A 14408-nucleotide genomic window follows, 5' to 3' on the forward strand; every position below is an offset into this window, starting at 1 on the left:
TTTCCAATCCTTTTATTCCCTCTCCTCATCGGCTTTCTCTTTCCTTGTCTCTCCTCTTTTTTTTCCTTACTCATTTTCTTCATTCCCTTCCACTCTTCACTTTTTTTTTCCTTTTCCTTTTCGTTCCATCCCTTCATCTTCATATATATTACTTTTAGACTTCCTTCTTCCTTTTATCTTTCCACTTTCTCCTTTCTTTCTTCCTTGTTCTCCTTGCTATATCTGTTCTTTCTTCTCCTTTTATTCCCTTTCCCCTTCCTCTTTCCATTCTTCCTCCTTCTCGCTGTCTTATCTTCTTTATATTTTCTTCCATTATACGTATTCCCTCCTCTTCTCCTTTCTTCACTCTTATCTCTGTCCCATTATTATGATTTGTATCTTCTTTCTCCCTTGCTCTTCTCTTTATTACCTCTCTTCTTCATTCCTCTCATCCCTTCTTCCTCTTTCTCTCTGTCTTATCACTTCTTCCTTCTGTGCTTCTACTGCTTTAATTCCTTCTCTCCCTCCACCTTCTCTTACCTTTCTTCCGTCTTCGCTCTATCCCATCTTTTCCTCCTCTCTGTCTCCACCCCTTCCTCTTGACAGTTAAATCGCAGCCTATTTCATTTCCTGCAGTTTCTTCTTTCCACTCTTCTCTTCCCACCTCTCCTTTCCTCTCTTTTCTCCTATCGTACTTCTCTCCCTCCGTGAAGTCAAGTTTTGTTTTTCGCTCTCCTTGCGTCTCCACTCCTCCTCCTCCTCTCCATCTGGCGGTGCTCTTTCTTTTTCTTCTCCTGTTCGTTCCTCTCCTATCGCTGGTGACGTTTCTGCCTTTCTAGGTGCCTTTCAGTGTTTCAGTCTTCCTTTCTTCCTACCCATTTCCTCTTTATTTTCCCTCTTTCTCGTTTACCATCCCAGTAAAATTTATATGTTCTTTTCAAGTCATGGTGCTTTTTAAATATTTCTCCTGCCGACTAACATATCACAGGACGTGGTGAGTGGGAAAAGTCTTCTTCCCTACTATTCTTGTCTCACACACGTTGTTAGGTCTTTAGGTACACTGGATTTGACCACCTGTTATTTGTACTTTACTTCTTATGTGTGCTTTCCTTCTCGCTGATGACGGTTCTGTTTTTCTGGCTGTACTACAGTGTGTCAGTTTTCCTTTCTTCCTTTCCCCCTTCTTCCCTTCATATCTCTTCTTTTTCAATATCTTTTGCCTCATCACCTCCCTCTGTCTTCCTTTCCTCCCAGTGGTCATGTTCAGCCTTTCCTCCTTGCCTTTCTCTTTCTTCTTCATCTCCCTTCTGTCTTACTTTCTTCTCGCTGGTCACGTTCGATCTTCCTTTTTTCTCCCCTGTATCTATTTTCTTCATCTGTGTCTTCCTTTCTTCTCGATGGTCACGTTTATCATTTCTTCTTTTTTTATCTCCCTTCTTCCTTCTCCACCTCCCCCTGTCTTCCTTTCCTCCTCCTCCTCCTCACGTTTCATCTTCCTCCCTTCCTGCCTTCCCTTCCTAGTAATAATATATACACAGGAACCTCGCTACTTCCTGCCTCTCCCCTACCTCCTTCGCTTCACTTAATATCCATAATTATGCGTTATACTCTAATGTAGTCTCTTAGTTCCTTTATTAACTCACGGCTCTGGAATTAATTTTATTTTAATCCTGATACTGGATCTTTTCGTCTCATCTTTTAATTTTTACACCACACCGTTCTACCTGATCAACTTTTGCTTTATCCACAAAAGAGTTTATTCCTTTACTTCTTAATTTCTCTCCTTTTGTTCCTGTGTTTCTCTCTCTCATCCTAAACACGTCTTCCCTACTCAACTTTCCTTCTCCCTCCGCACCCACCTTTGCACTTCTCTTCAACCCCTTCCCACTCTGTCCTTTCTCTCCACTCCCGTTCCACCTCTTCTCTCCTCCCCGTCCCTTCCACCTCTTCTCTCCTCCCCGTCCCTTCCACCTCCTCTCCTGATTTGCTATCCTTGTTTTTGACTCATAGAATAGATATCGTAGTCTTAACCAACCTAATTACAAACAATCTTAAAAGGAAACCAATAATTCTGCTTTATTTTTTGCTTTACTTTGAACTCCTTTGTATTCCTCACCTATCTCTCCCTCCTCATCCCCCTCCACCTTCTCTCCCCTTCCATCCTCTCCTCTCCTCTCCTCAAGTTCCATTTCCTCTTCCTCTTTATAATCTTCACACGACTCCCATCTCACGCACACACAAACTCACTTATGTACTTAACATATAAAATGAGTGAAGGACGCTAGAACACACAGAGAGAGAGAGAGAGAGAGAGAGAGAGAGAGAGAGAGAGAGAGAGAGGTAAGCAAGGAGTGACTGAGGTACTAAATATCGGAATAAAACTGACAGGGACCTATAACCATACTTCACCCCCGCGGCAAACACTGGCGATATTTGGCTTTTAAATCAACGCGACTTCTGCGTGGCGATAAACCTTCGTACCGGGAATTACAAGGCGGCGACCTGGAGGCTTCAGGCTCCGGTAGTGACGCAGATGGAGACAGAGGACGTGATAATAAGTAGAAAGAATGGAGAGAACAGAATATTCGGTTTTAGTTCTACAGAGCTACTAAGACCACACACATCTTTAGCAGGCTGTCCGATCTGTGCATTACCTGGAAGACTTGCAGACAATTACAGACGTATCAGAATGGGATACGGGTCCTTCCTCTACTTTTTCGGTCCTCTTGCATTCAGAAATAATAATAATAATAATAATAATAATTACAGAAACAGGACTGAAATACACGAAGGATATTTTATGACGCAGGAACGGTAGAAAGCAGTGCTAAAACTACAGAAATTAATCATCAGATAATAAATATGCTGCTATTCACCAAGCGTTACGGAATTTAATTTTTTATTTACTTTTGTCGACATTTGTATTTATGCCTTGATATACAAGATATGGTACATCGATGAAAGTAAAGAATACGCACTGTAGAACACGCTACCATTTTATTTATGTATTCTGCGTCAAAGGTGTATGATGTGAAAGTACTCTTATTATTCTTGCTTAAGTGCTTTTCTCCGTGCACTGACGCACAGTATAACAAACTAGTTCATAAGTGGTTTTAATTACTGTAACTGACAAGAGGTGTCTAAAATGCCTGAGGGTGACAGATGACCACTGAATATATATTTTAATGAAATTTATTTGTACTTCTTATGCCTCCAACGAGAAATCTGTTCCATTCGCCAACTATATCACAAGTACAAAAATATATTGCGATACTGAAGATAACTTCGTATCTCCCAAGGGACCTCGTAAGCAGCACAAGTGCAACTGAGAAAAACTTTGGAACCTCTTCATAAAGTATTCACTGAGGTTACCCAAGGAGCTTCTCTTTACTTACTGAGAACAGTTTAAGATTAAGTAATCTTTCTCCGCAGGCTTTACCCCTAAGAGATGGCATTAACTTGGTTGCCAAACTGTTAACTATTTCTGAAATTACACTTTCTATATTTGAAACTAAAATATATTTATATTTCGTGAGTTTTCTGTCACACTCCCCGACTCCCTCTCTACACACAGATGGGGCAAGATCCGTATGCTTGAGCCGTACCAGGAGCCGTACAAGGAGACGCAGCCCAGCCAACTCCTGCAGCACCGCCCCTCCTGCCCCATGGCCGACCCCTGTGCCCTCCCCATCACCCCCGGCAAGGTACCCACCCAGCCCCCATCACCAACATCATCATCATCACTACCACCATCACCATCACACTCCATACAGATCCACGTGGAGCAAGCTTAACCTCCCATTAAGCCCGACGATGTGATTTCAGATTTAATTCTTGCTGCTGTCAAATGATTTTCGAAGTGTCGTAAACCGAGTGAAATTGTCTGGAAGTAGCAAGGATAAACTAAACCAGTGCGTCGTCGGCTGGAAATAACAGTAATGATAACGATAATAAATAACAATAACAGCTTGAGAACCGATAATTGACTGTACAATGTTCATTTTTCATTTATGCATTCTTCCTGGTCCCCCCCTCCTCCCCTTCCGCGTTTTCTCTTCCGTTTCTTCTTTCTGTTTTCTGTCAAACACACTTTACGATAGTTTCCTCTCCTGTGAAATTAAGTGAAAAGATGCTTCACTTATTGCAACAATTATTTAACTCCCTTCTCCTGAGTTTTACGAAATTTAAGCATCATTTGCCCTTCATCTGCGCCATTACTCTTCTGTCTGCCCTCGTCTCCCCTCCGATCTAGCCATTATGTTAAGATTCAACACTTAAACCTTCCTTTGTCGGCGGTCTTTTCTTGGCCTCATTCTCATTACCACCTTAACAAGCCCGTCGAGGTGATGTGTCTAATCTTCACCACCTGACTTTCACATCCTTGTCTTCGACGCTGAAAATTTTGTATATGCTAATCATCACCCAAATTAGATTAACCCCTTCAGTCCGAGGACGTATTTCTCGTTTCAAGAAGCGACCACCAAAGATTTTTTTTTTTTTTGGGTGGAATGGGGACCTCAAGTGGCGAGAGTATTATTAGCAGTTATATATCTAACGACTCCAGTTCGAAAAGTCTACCCTAAGCTGCATCAAACTTTATGTAGATTGAAAAAAAAAAAAAAAAAAAAAAAAAAAGTCATCGTAGTGAAGGGGTAAATATCGCTTCTTTCTCACTGATATCATGCCATTCTACAAGTCCTCTGCCTCACCTTCGCAATTTTTTTTTTTTAATCAAGAACTTTTAACGAGTCTGAGAATTGCACCAAAATGCTCAATTTCAAAAGGCTATATATAATTGCCACTAAAATTACACTCTGTCAGTTCTGCACTTTTCCAAACGACTAATCATTCTTAAACTCAGCATTTCGCAAAAGCCACTGCACCAACAAAGTCTGGCACCCTCCGTTGAAATTTTCAACTGTATTCACATTCTTCTGCTTAACTGTAAGGCAGTTTTAACTATTTGTCAGATTTACATACCGCAGTGTTGAAAAGATTTGCATCTCCCTCGTTAATCAATTTAAAAATCCTGCTCTGTCCTTGAAGCAACACAGTAAACATCCTCTCCCAGTTTGAGAAATAGAGACCCTCCTGTTGACTGTTTTGATTATTACACACTCCGTCACTCACTACCTTAAGCTGAGATATACTGCACACAAAATTAAATGTTTATACGAATATAGTTAAGTCAAAACCTTATCTAATTTCCAATGTCATATTCTTCCCTTTCCTTACCATACCATGTTCTGCTTTGTATGTTTCCTCCTGCTTTCTCTTCCTTCCTTGTATGTCCTTCCCATCTCTCCCTCTTCCCTAACTATCTCCATTTCCTCCCTGTCGCTCCCTTCCTTCCTCTGCGTTTCCTCCCTGCCTCCAATCTGTCGTCCTTCTCCTACCTTTTTCATCCCCCCCATTCTCCTTCCCTGCATGTCCTTTACTTTTCCACAATCTCCCTTCTCTCCTTTCAACTCTTGCTCCCTAATTCCGTTACTTCCCTTTTCCTGTCTCTACATCCCTTCCTGACCTTCCAATTTGCCGCCCTTCCATCTCCTATCTTCTTCTCTCTTCCTTCCATTCTCCTTGTTTGTCTTCCCCTCTTATCCTCCCTCCTTCCCTCCCAACCTCTCCTCTCATACTACTGTTACCGCTGACTTTTTCCATCCTACACCCTATGGTATTCCCTGTTCCTTTCTCCGCCTTGTGTTGTCCTTTGCTTTCATTCTATCACTTCCCTTTCTTTTCTTGTCTCGTGTTTTTCCCCGCTTTCACTGCATCACTTCCTTTCCTCTTCTCAATGGTTTCCGTTAACGTACTACTGTAATACCAACCCGCCTTTTCACATTTGCCTGGCTCTCTCCTTCCCCCCCCTCCCCTGATCTACTTCACCTCACAACCCTCCTCCACTCTATTCCACCCCGCATCCCTCCATCTCCATACTTCCTGCGGTGTGTTTTTCATCCCTCCTCGTCACTGCCGTGCTTCCCTCCCTCCTTTCCCACATTTCTTGCATCGCTTCCCTCCCCTGCAATGTTTGATGGCCCTCCCCTCCCTGCCTTGCCTTGGCATGCCCTGCCCTGATTTGCCGTGCTCTGTCCTCCCTGTCGTGCCCTGCCCTGCCCTCCCTGCCTTGCCATGCTCTACTCTGTCTTGCCCTCCTTCCCTGCCATACCATGCCCTCCCTGCCCCCTCCCTTGTCCGGCAATGTTATGACTGGCCTGCCCTGCCACGTCTTTCCCTCCCTGCCCAGTCCTACCCTTCCTTCCTTGTCCCCCCTGCCCCTCAACAGCGGCTCTCGCTAACGTACACCCAGGGGGACTACCTCGGGGTGCGGCGGCCACGGCAGAACTCCGTCTTCGTGGGCCGTACTCGCTCCCACAGCCTGGAGGTGCACCCGCCGCGCAGGGTCAAGAGTGCACTCAACCTCACCACACTCGTCCTGCAGGAGAGCGAGGAGGAGGGCGCCATGGCCACCACCCTCACTTAGGACACCATTCACACAGCTAGGTCATCCACGGTCGTCTAGGTCGCCTAGGGTATCTGTGCTAAGCTGGGTTATCTGTATTCACCTAGGTAATCTATGTCCACCTAAGTCATCATCCTTGTCAGCCTTGGTCATTAGCTAAGGTCCCCTAGGTCACAATCCACGTTCAACTGGGCGGTCCATGTCAGCCTAAGTTATCCATGTGCACCTAAGTTATCCACACTCTAATGTGACCTAGTTCGTGTGGGTCGTTCATACACAAACCAAGGTCATCCATGTTCACCCAGGGCTAAGGTCACCAATGCTTATCTTGATTACCGAGTTTCGAAAGTGGCTACCAAATCTGCTTTTGGTTCTGAACATTCATCGATGTCCAGAGGACTCAGTTAGGTCAAGAATATTTTTGTAGGATATAATGCTCACTTTGGTTACCACACTGTCGAGTCAAATGGCCTTGAGTCAAACACAGTTCTCTAGCAAGGAAATTTATGCCAGGGGAAAAAAAGGAGGTCTCTGTCAAACACTTTTCCCTTGATCTACATTTCCTACTGCAAGAACTTTCTCCTGAGCATGAAATTTCATCCTCGCCAAGAACCTGATAAAGGGTTGAGAAGGAAATGACTCAAGCCTGGTTGTACTGATTTACGCTCACCAGCCTCACCTACGAAACACCGGCAACGCCATGATAGCCAGATTCACCACGAAAAGTCTCACCAGTACGTAAGTCGTGTTGGGCCTCTCTACTGAACCATGTCACTGGATTTTCACCTAAACTGCTCCACCTTATCAAGTCCACCACTGCATCGTACAAGCTGACACAACTCACAACGCCTACTGTCCGTATGGGCTAAGAACTCCTCCCACTAAAGATATCCTACCACTTCAATTTGCTGTCCGTCACCCACACCAATAACTGCGAGGTAATATGGTGTTGTATGTGTAACCCTAAAATTTCGACAGGCAGGATACGAGGTCCAGTTCCCTCCTACACAAATTTTCAACCTTCCATCGATTAAAAACATCTACACTTGCACTGAATTAACTATAACATAACAGAAGTACATTGTAGTCTTACTTTAATTAGTACTTCAAAATTTAAGTAAAACAAATAAATGGAAGTAACTGCATTCGAAGTTTAAGGGTTACTAAAAAAAAAAAAAACTGACACCACGCAGCGATATCACCAGTGGCTTTGTTTATACAGAAACGTGAGAGAAAAGTGTACATAGTGACATATTTTTGCATTTGTTGTTGAAGCTAACAAAGGAATCACCCAGTATTTGTCGATATTTTGATGTGAAAGCAAATTGTGATGAAAACATTTTTATCTGAAAAAGTGGAAGCGATGTGAGAGGAAAATAATTAATGTGTGTGAAATTTTGGCACGATATTAACATTACCTGGTTACTTTGTGGCGCTGAGACTGTGGAAGACTGACTGATGAGAAAGTGGAAGAAGAATTTGTATGAAGCAATGGAAGGTGGAAGGAAAAGCAGAAAGGGAGGATAAAGAGGATGTAAGAACAGCTGATAAAAATGCTGACAGTAACGATGGACAGTGGAAGGAAAAAGTAGACAGTGAGGGTAAAGAGGACGGAAGAACAGTTTGTAAAACAGTTGGCATAAACGATGAGCAGTGCAAGGGAAAACGTGGATAACAAGGACAGAAAAATAAACATACGGAATAGCTGACATAAGTGATGGAACTTGGAAGGAAGGAGTGGGTAAACGAGGATGGGCGAGCGGTGATGGCTTTCGAGTGGAGAAGTTGTTAACAAGATGGGCGTCGTTAGGAATACTGGGCTGGTGAAATGGTTACGGGTGGAGAGTAATTGGGAAGATGGGAGTTGGTCAGTTTGCCTTGTTGCTGAGAGAGATGGTAACAGCCTTTCGAGGTGCAGGGATCCGGGGCTAAACTACCCAAGATATTTATGGGTAGATGACAAACCTACGTCCCTCGTGGCATCACATGATTGAACACCCTCCATCCGCCTCCTGGACTTCGGAACCCATGATGGAGGTTGGTGCAAATAACCTGCTGCAGAGTGACACGTGCCATGATACTGAGAACTAGTGGGAGGGAAAAAATGAAGCATCACTACAAAAGAGGAAAAAATAATTGCGAGACACAACAATGCCATGGTAAATGTTTTTCACCGCCCAAACGAGAACTGAAAAACAAAAAACCTAAAAAAACACAAGCACACACAATGCCATTTTGGATTTACATTTTTAAGCCACAGTTGTACAGTTTTTTGGTCTGAAGGACGCCATACGGGAAATAGGCTAGGCGTTATAATTATGAGGTACAGTCGCGGACGTAAATATCGACACACCTCACCACGATATATAACGACACGACGAGCTATGACTTGTGAGACCCTGTAATGGTGATCCTCGGAGCCCAGGAAACTATCAGAATTTTGTGTAAGCGTTTCATAATTGTTCTGTTTGAAAAGTGGAACGATATTTTTGTCCGCGACTGTATATATAAACTTCTTTTTCATGGTATATTCCCCGAAGTTTTATAACAACATCCCTCTCCATTAAGCCCTTCAGTACGATGACACTCCTTCTACTTCATTCTTGCCATCACCAGACGATTTTACTCAGCTATGGGGGAGGCTTCACGATCTGGAGGGGTTAGATATGGGCCTTTGTTAACCCCTTCACTGCAAGATGGTCTCCCCGCAGCTGAACAAAATCGTCTCGAGAAAGGAAGAATGAGCCAGTAAAATAAATCACCGAACACAAGGGCTTAATACGATACAGTGAGACCACGTATATTGTAAGTTATAGTAAACAGTTATAGTCCGAGGAAAAACTGTAGTGTTGAAGATTTATACCAGATTTATAAACATATATATAAATATGAGTGGTTGAACGTGTGTACATAATACATATAATTGTTCACATATATGTTGGCTTTTGAGAAGTATAAAATACCTATATATATGGTTGTATGGTCACTTTTCTCTCTCTCTCTTTCCATATATATACTAATTTGACTGATTCATAATGACAAATGGGACAAAATGGGTGCGAGGGAAACACAGGAAACAGCTCAAAAAAATCTCCACTATGACGTACCTACAGTATTTATTTATTACTACTGCTCTCTCCAGACGATTTTTCTAAGCTTATGAGGGACCATTTGCTGTGTGGGAGATTAGAAACAGTCCCCATTAGCCCCTTCACAGCCTGATATCTTTCCTTAAGCTGAATAAAATCGTCTGAAGGCAGCAGGAATAAACTAAAAAAAAATAATAATCGTGAACTGTTCATAGGGTTAAGGTCTTTATTTTTTCCTTGTTTTTTTCCTCTCATCCATTTTATTCCATGTACTAATTTTTTTTGATAGGCTGGCCATTATTCAGTGTGTGCTTGGATTCTACTTGGATTCTTGTACACAGAGGAGTTCAAAATACCGGTATCTAGTAACCATGTCTATGTAGCTGTCTATCTATTCCTTTACCATTTTCATATAATCTACTGTACTCATATACTACCATGCCTCTATTTCATTATCTATCTTTCTATCTATATAGGCCTATCTGTCTCTGTCTCTCTACTAGCACCAAAGATTTTTATATGTATTTGCTACCATCTCTCTCATTGTTTATCGATTCATTTATCTATCTATCTACCTACCTAACTATCTATTTGTAAATCTTAGGTCATCTACATTTCTTACATTCCAGCAGTTCAGTTTAAGTACATTGCTTCCCTTTTTAACGTTTTATTCCTTACCCTTTCCCTCAACTACCCTCCTTCCTCATCATATTATCCCTTCCTTCCTTCATTCACCATACTATCCCTTCCCTCCTTCCTTTCTTTCTTCCTTCTTCACACTATCACTTCCTTCTCTCTCCCTTCCTTTCTTCTTTCCTTCCTTCATGTTACTATCTCTTCCTTCTCTCTTCCTTCCTTTATTATCCCTTCCTTCCTTTCTTTCATCATCCTATCTCTTCCTTCTCCTTCCCTTCCTTTCTTCTTTCTTTCCTTCATGATACTATTTTTTCCTTCTCTCTTCCCTCCTTTATTATATTATCCCTTCCTTCTCTCTTCCCTCTTCCCACCCTCTCTCCTTTTCCCATCCCTTCCACCATAGTGTTGGTCTTGCTCGTCTGTCTGTCGTTGTTGCCGTCTTGGTTAGCATATTCTACATTGTTATCCACCTCAGCCATTAATTTGTAAGCCATAATAAACATGAAATAATGCTATGTCCATTTATTTAAATCCTCATTTACATATTTACTTACTATCATTAATCAGTGTCGAAACCAGGAGGGGGAGATTGGATGAGTTACTTTTAAACTATCGCTTATCTCTGAAGATGTCCTTAAACTTACACACATAGATGACGATATGATTTTAAGCTTCATATATGGCATTTTACTGCGATGAGGTCTTTCCCATATATAATGAGGTCAGTTATTTTCTCCATTAACCCCGTCACCTTGAGGTCTCCCCAGGCTGAACGAAGACGTCTGGGGTCAGCAAAAATAAGGTAACATTTGAATCAAGAGCCCGATACAGCCCTGGCATGTACACAATATGACTGATGGGTAGTGACACAGAAATGGTAACATGCAAAGGTGTGCGGCAGGTAGGGGGACTGCTGGGCCTAAGGAATCTGCTTTTAGGACACAAAGAAAGTGAATGAACTCCCTAGTGAATAATTTTGATCCGCCACTGTAATCTTCTCTCACAGAAGCCCTCCCCAAGCAAGAGACGGAGATAGAGGCTGAGATGCGGGGTCCTCTTGCTACAATGGAGAAACGACACACACACACACACACACACACACACACACACACACACACACACACACACACACACACACACACACACACACACACACACACACACACACACACACACACACACTTAAAACACTGATCACAAGCACATTCTCATCTTAACTTGCGCTCGGTCACCAGTACGTATACAGCAAATCAGTCATACCTAAAAACAAACACTAAACTATCACAATATATATTCTGTCCATCCAACCACTTTCTCATTAAAAACATATGAGATAATTCCGTCTATATATCCTCAGGGCCACTTTAATTGACGAAACAGATACCACAGACTCAGTTTAAATAATTTGTGGGCATTTCTATTTATTCTTATTATTTATGTGGCAGAGAAATGCTATTATTCTTATTTTTATGTGCTAGAGAAACGCTGTTATTTTTATGTGATAGAGAAACGCTATCATTCTTATTTTTATGTGCTAGAGAAACGCTATCATTTTTATTTTTAAGTGCTAGAGAAACGTTATCTTTATTTTTTTGTGTGCTCGAGAAACGCTATCATTCTTATTTTTAAGTGCTAGAGAAACGTTATTATCTTTTTTTTTTTTTCTTGCTCGAGAAACGCTATCATTCTTATTTAAGTGCTGGAGAAAGGTTATCTTTATTTTTATGTGACAGGGAAACGCTACCATTCTTATTGTATGTGCCAGAGAAACGCAATTATTTTTATTTTAAAGTGCAAAGGAAACGAATTCATCACAGTCAAAGAATTTCGTTTTGGACCCGTGACTGGCTGCCTGACTGACTACCTCGAGACGAAGAACCTGGCAGCGTCGCATCAATGGTCATCGATATCGTTTACCTGGATTAAAAGCACAGGTATGTGAATATAGACAGCTGAGGTACGTGGCTATATCCGAAACTACAAGTATTATATTATTTTAAACAGTATGCTTTCACTATACTTTCTTATACACTGCAGTCATCATATTATTCCTAGAGGGTAAGTAGATAGATACAAACCATTTAACCCCTTCAGTACGACAGTCACAAAATAATTCACACCTCTGATTATTATAGGCCTCTCTCTCTCTCTCTCTCTCTCTCTCTCTCTCTCTCTCTCTCTCTCTCTCTCTCTCTCTCTCTCTCTCTCTCTCTCTCTCTCTCTCATTCTGGTGCAGTGTTCATAACTCATAAACGATTATACAAGTAACAAAGAGAAACAAACGTGAACAAAGCAATATACGGCAACTACCACGAAATATAAGCGTAGAAATAACATCATAAATCACACACACACACACACACACACACACACACACACACACACACACACACACACACACACACACAAATTTCCCTCTCCTTGCTATACTTACACTGACAATACACATACGTGCATATGTAGCAATATATGTCTACTTTCCAATCAATCAATTAATTTATCAAACTGTCAAACACATATGTCCATTTATCTCCATCCACCTATCTATCTCCCTACAAATAAACAGTGTGGTAATAAACAGTACCCCAACAAAAGAAAAACGAAAAAAGGTGCATGTCCCAAACGCCTACATGAAGCCTGGTGATGCACTGTATGACACTGGCTGGCTCACAATGCATTACCTAGACCGTCACCTCACACCTCTGTTCACCACATTCCCGTAATTTACAAAACCAAGCATGAGTTACAAGTAAAATTTAGTACTGAAAGTTTTAACATGGGGATCCTAATCATTACGCATTTATCGATGGTCACATTTTTTTTTTTTTTTACCGAAACAAAGGACAGGAAAGTACGTATTCTCTTTGCAGCGGAAATAAGGTATCTATTTTGGGTACCGACAAATGATTTCATTGAGTTAAAGGAAGTTTCTGCCTCTCAAAGGATTACTTCAGAAAGTGGACAGATGACTAGCTTTGTAGTGACGGCAATCGAAAACTCCGAATGAGTCAATTTGTAAATATGTGATATAACCTGCAAACAAGCAGTATGTTCTGCTGACTAACAAGCAGATGAATTTACAACCTTCCCTCCTATTGGTTGCGGAATCTCTATATGTATGACAATCCTGCACATATGGATTAAACAAGAGTAAGTGACAAAGTAAGATTTATAGCTACCAAAAAGCAAGATGGAACAAAGGATACACGGAAGTTGTGAAAACTTCTGGAACTTTATCTATCAGAAGTAAAACACCTACATTATAATGGCCAACAGGACCAGAAATATACATTGCGAAGAAACATATCGGAGCTGAACGTCCATTCAGTGGGGCCTCAGTGAGCAATGACGGGCCATCTTTCTCGCAAAGGAAAACAGATAAACAACCACAGAATCTGAATGCATATCCGAAAACAGCGCGAGAACACGAAGTCCTGATACTGTGCTTTATCTTACTAGGATAGGAAGGAACAGAGGAGATACATAAAATAAAAAAAGTGTGAGGAACTTATTTGTGACTGACCTTTTTCCCGGCGGTTGTTGACCAGTGATGGCAGGAAATGATGATGACGCTGTTACTTCACCAGCGGAGTGTGTCATCGTTACTCTGAAATAATAATAATAATAATAATAATAATAATAATAATAATAATAATTTTTGAGAACTATGAGATTGTCAGTCACAAGGCGTGGAGGCCAATGTTTATACGATCACCATCAAAAGTATGCCGACACTTCCCTGCCGTCTGTGGCATAAAAGGTGTCACATGAAATATATTTATGTGATGGCAGTCGGAGGCATAAAGCAAAAGAGGTTGAGAAGTAAGGATACCCGGTGTTCGCTGACGTTCGTAATATAATATTAGTAAACCATGGGTCGTAAAAATGGCAACACCACCTTGCGAAGAACATGGAAATTCTTGCTCATTCAGCTCACATGTTTCCAGCATAACGAGAAAAAGTGCAATTAAGAGCAGACACATTTCATACCAACGTTAAACAGTTCGAGGGTAATGACTTAAAAGCCCAGATAACTCATTTTGCCAGTCAAGAGCAAGGCAAAGACGGAACCAGTGAAAACACGTTTTCACGAAGCCTCCCATCTGATCCGGTATAGACAGATTTTTTACTAGTTAATATGTAAGCACCATAAATATAGAAATTAAACAGGTATACAAAATAAAAAAAGGTGTTCTCCATAGTAATAATGCAAAAAGTCGGCGATAACAATATCAAAGGGT

The 14408-nt window shown here is 41.5% G+C and overlaps 1 protein-coding gene across 1 annotated transcript in view; it reads left to right on the forward strand.

Moving 5' to 3' along the window:
* Positions 1-7472, forward strand: part of LOC145412539 (uncharacterized) — a 193851-nt gene extending 186379 nt beyond the window's left edge. The window contains exons 6-7 of the mRNA XM_080282437.1: positions 3554-3683; positions 6266-7472. Of these exons, the coding sequence (XP_080138563.1) occupies positions 3554-3683; positions 6266-6463 (328 nt within the window). The 3' untranslated portion in view covers positions 6464-7472. The remainder of the gene's footprint in view (positions 1-3553; positions 3684-6265) is intronic.
* Positions 7473-14408: the final 6936 nt, after the last annotated feature.

The sequence above is a fragment of the Coenobita brevimanus genome, chromosome 93 (assembly GCF_032717465.1).
Source record: "Coenobita brevimanus isolate Jiangsu-jjx chromosome 93, ASM3271746v2, whole genome shotgun sequence".
Taxonomy (NCBI): Eukaryota; Metazoa; Arthropoda; class Malacostraca; order Decapoda; family Coenobitidae; genus Coenobita; species Coenobita brevimanus.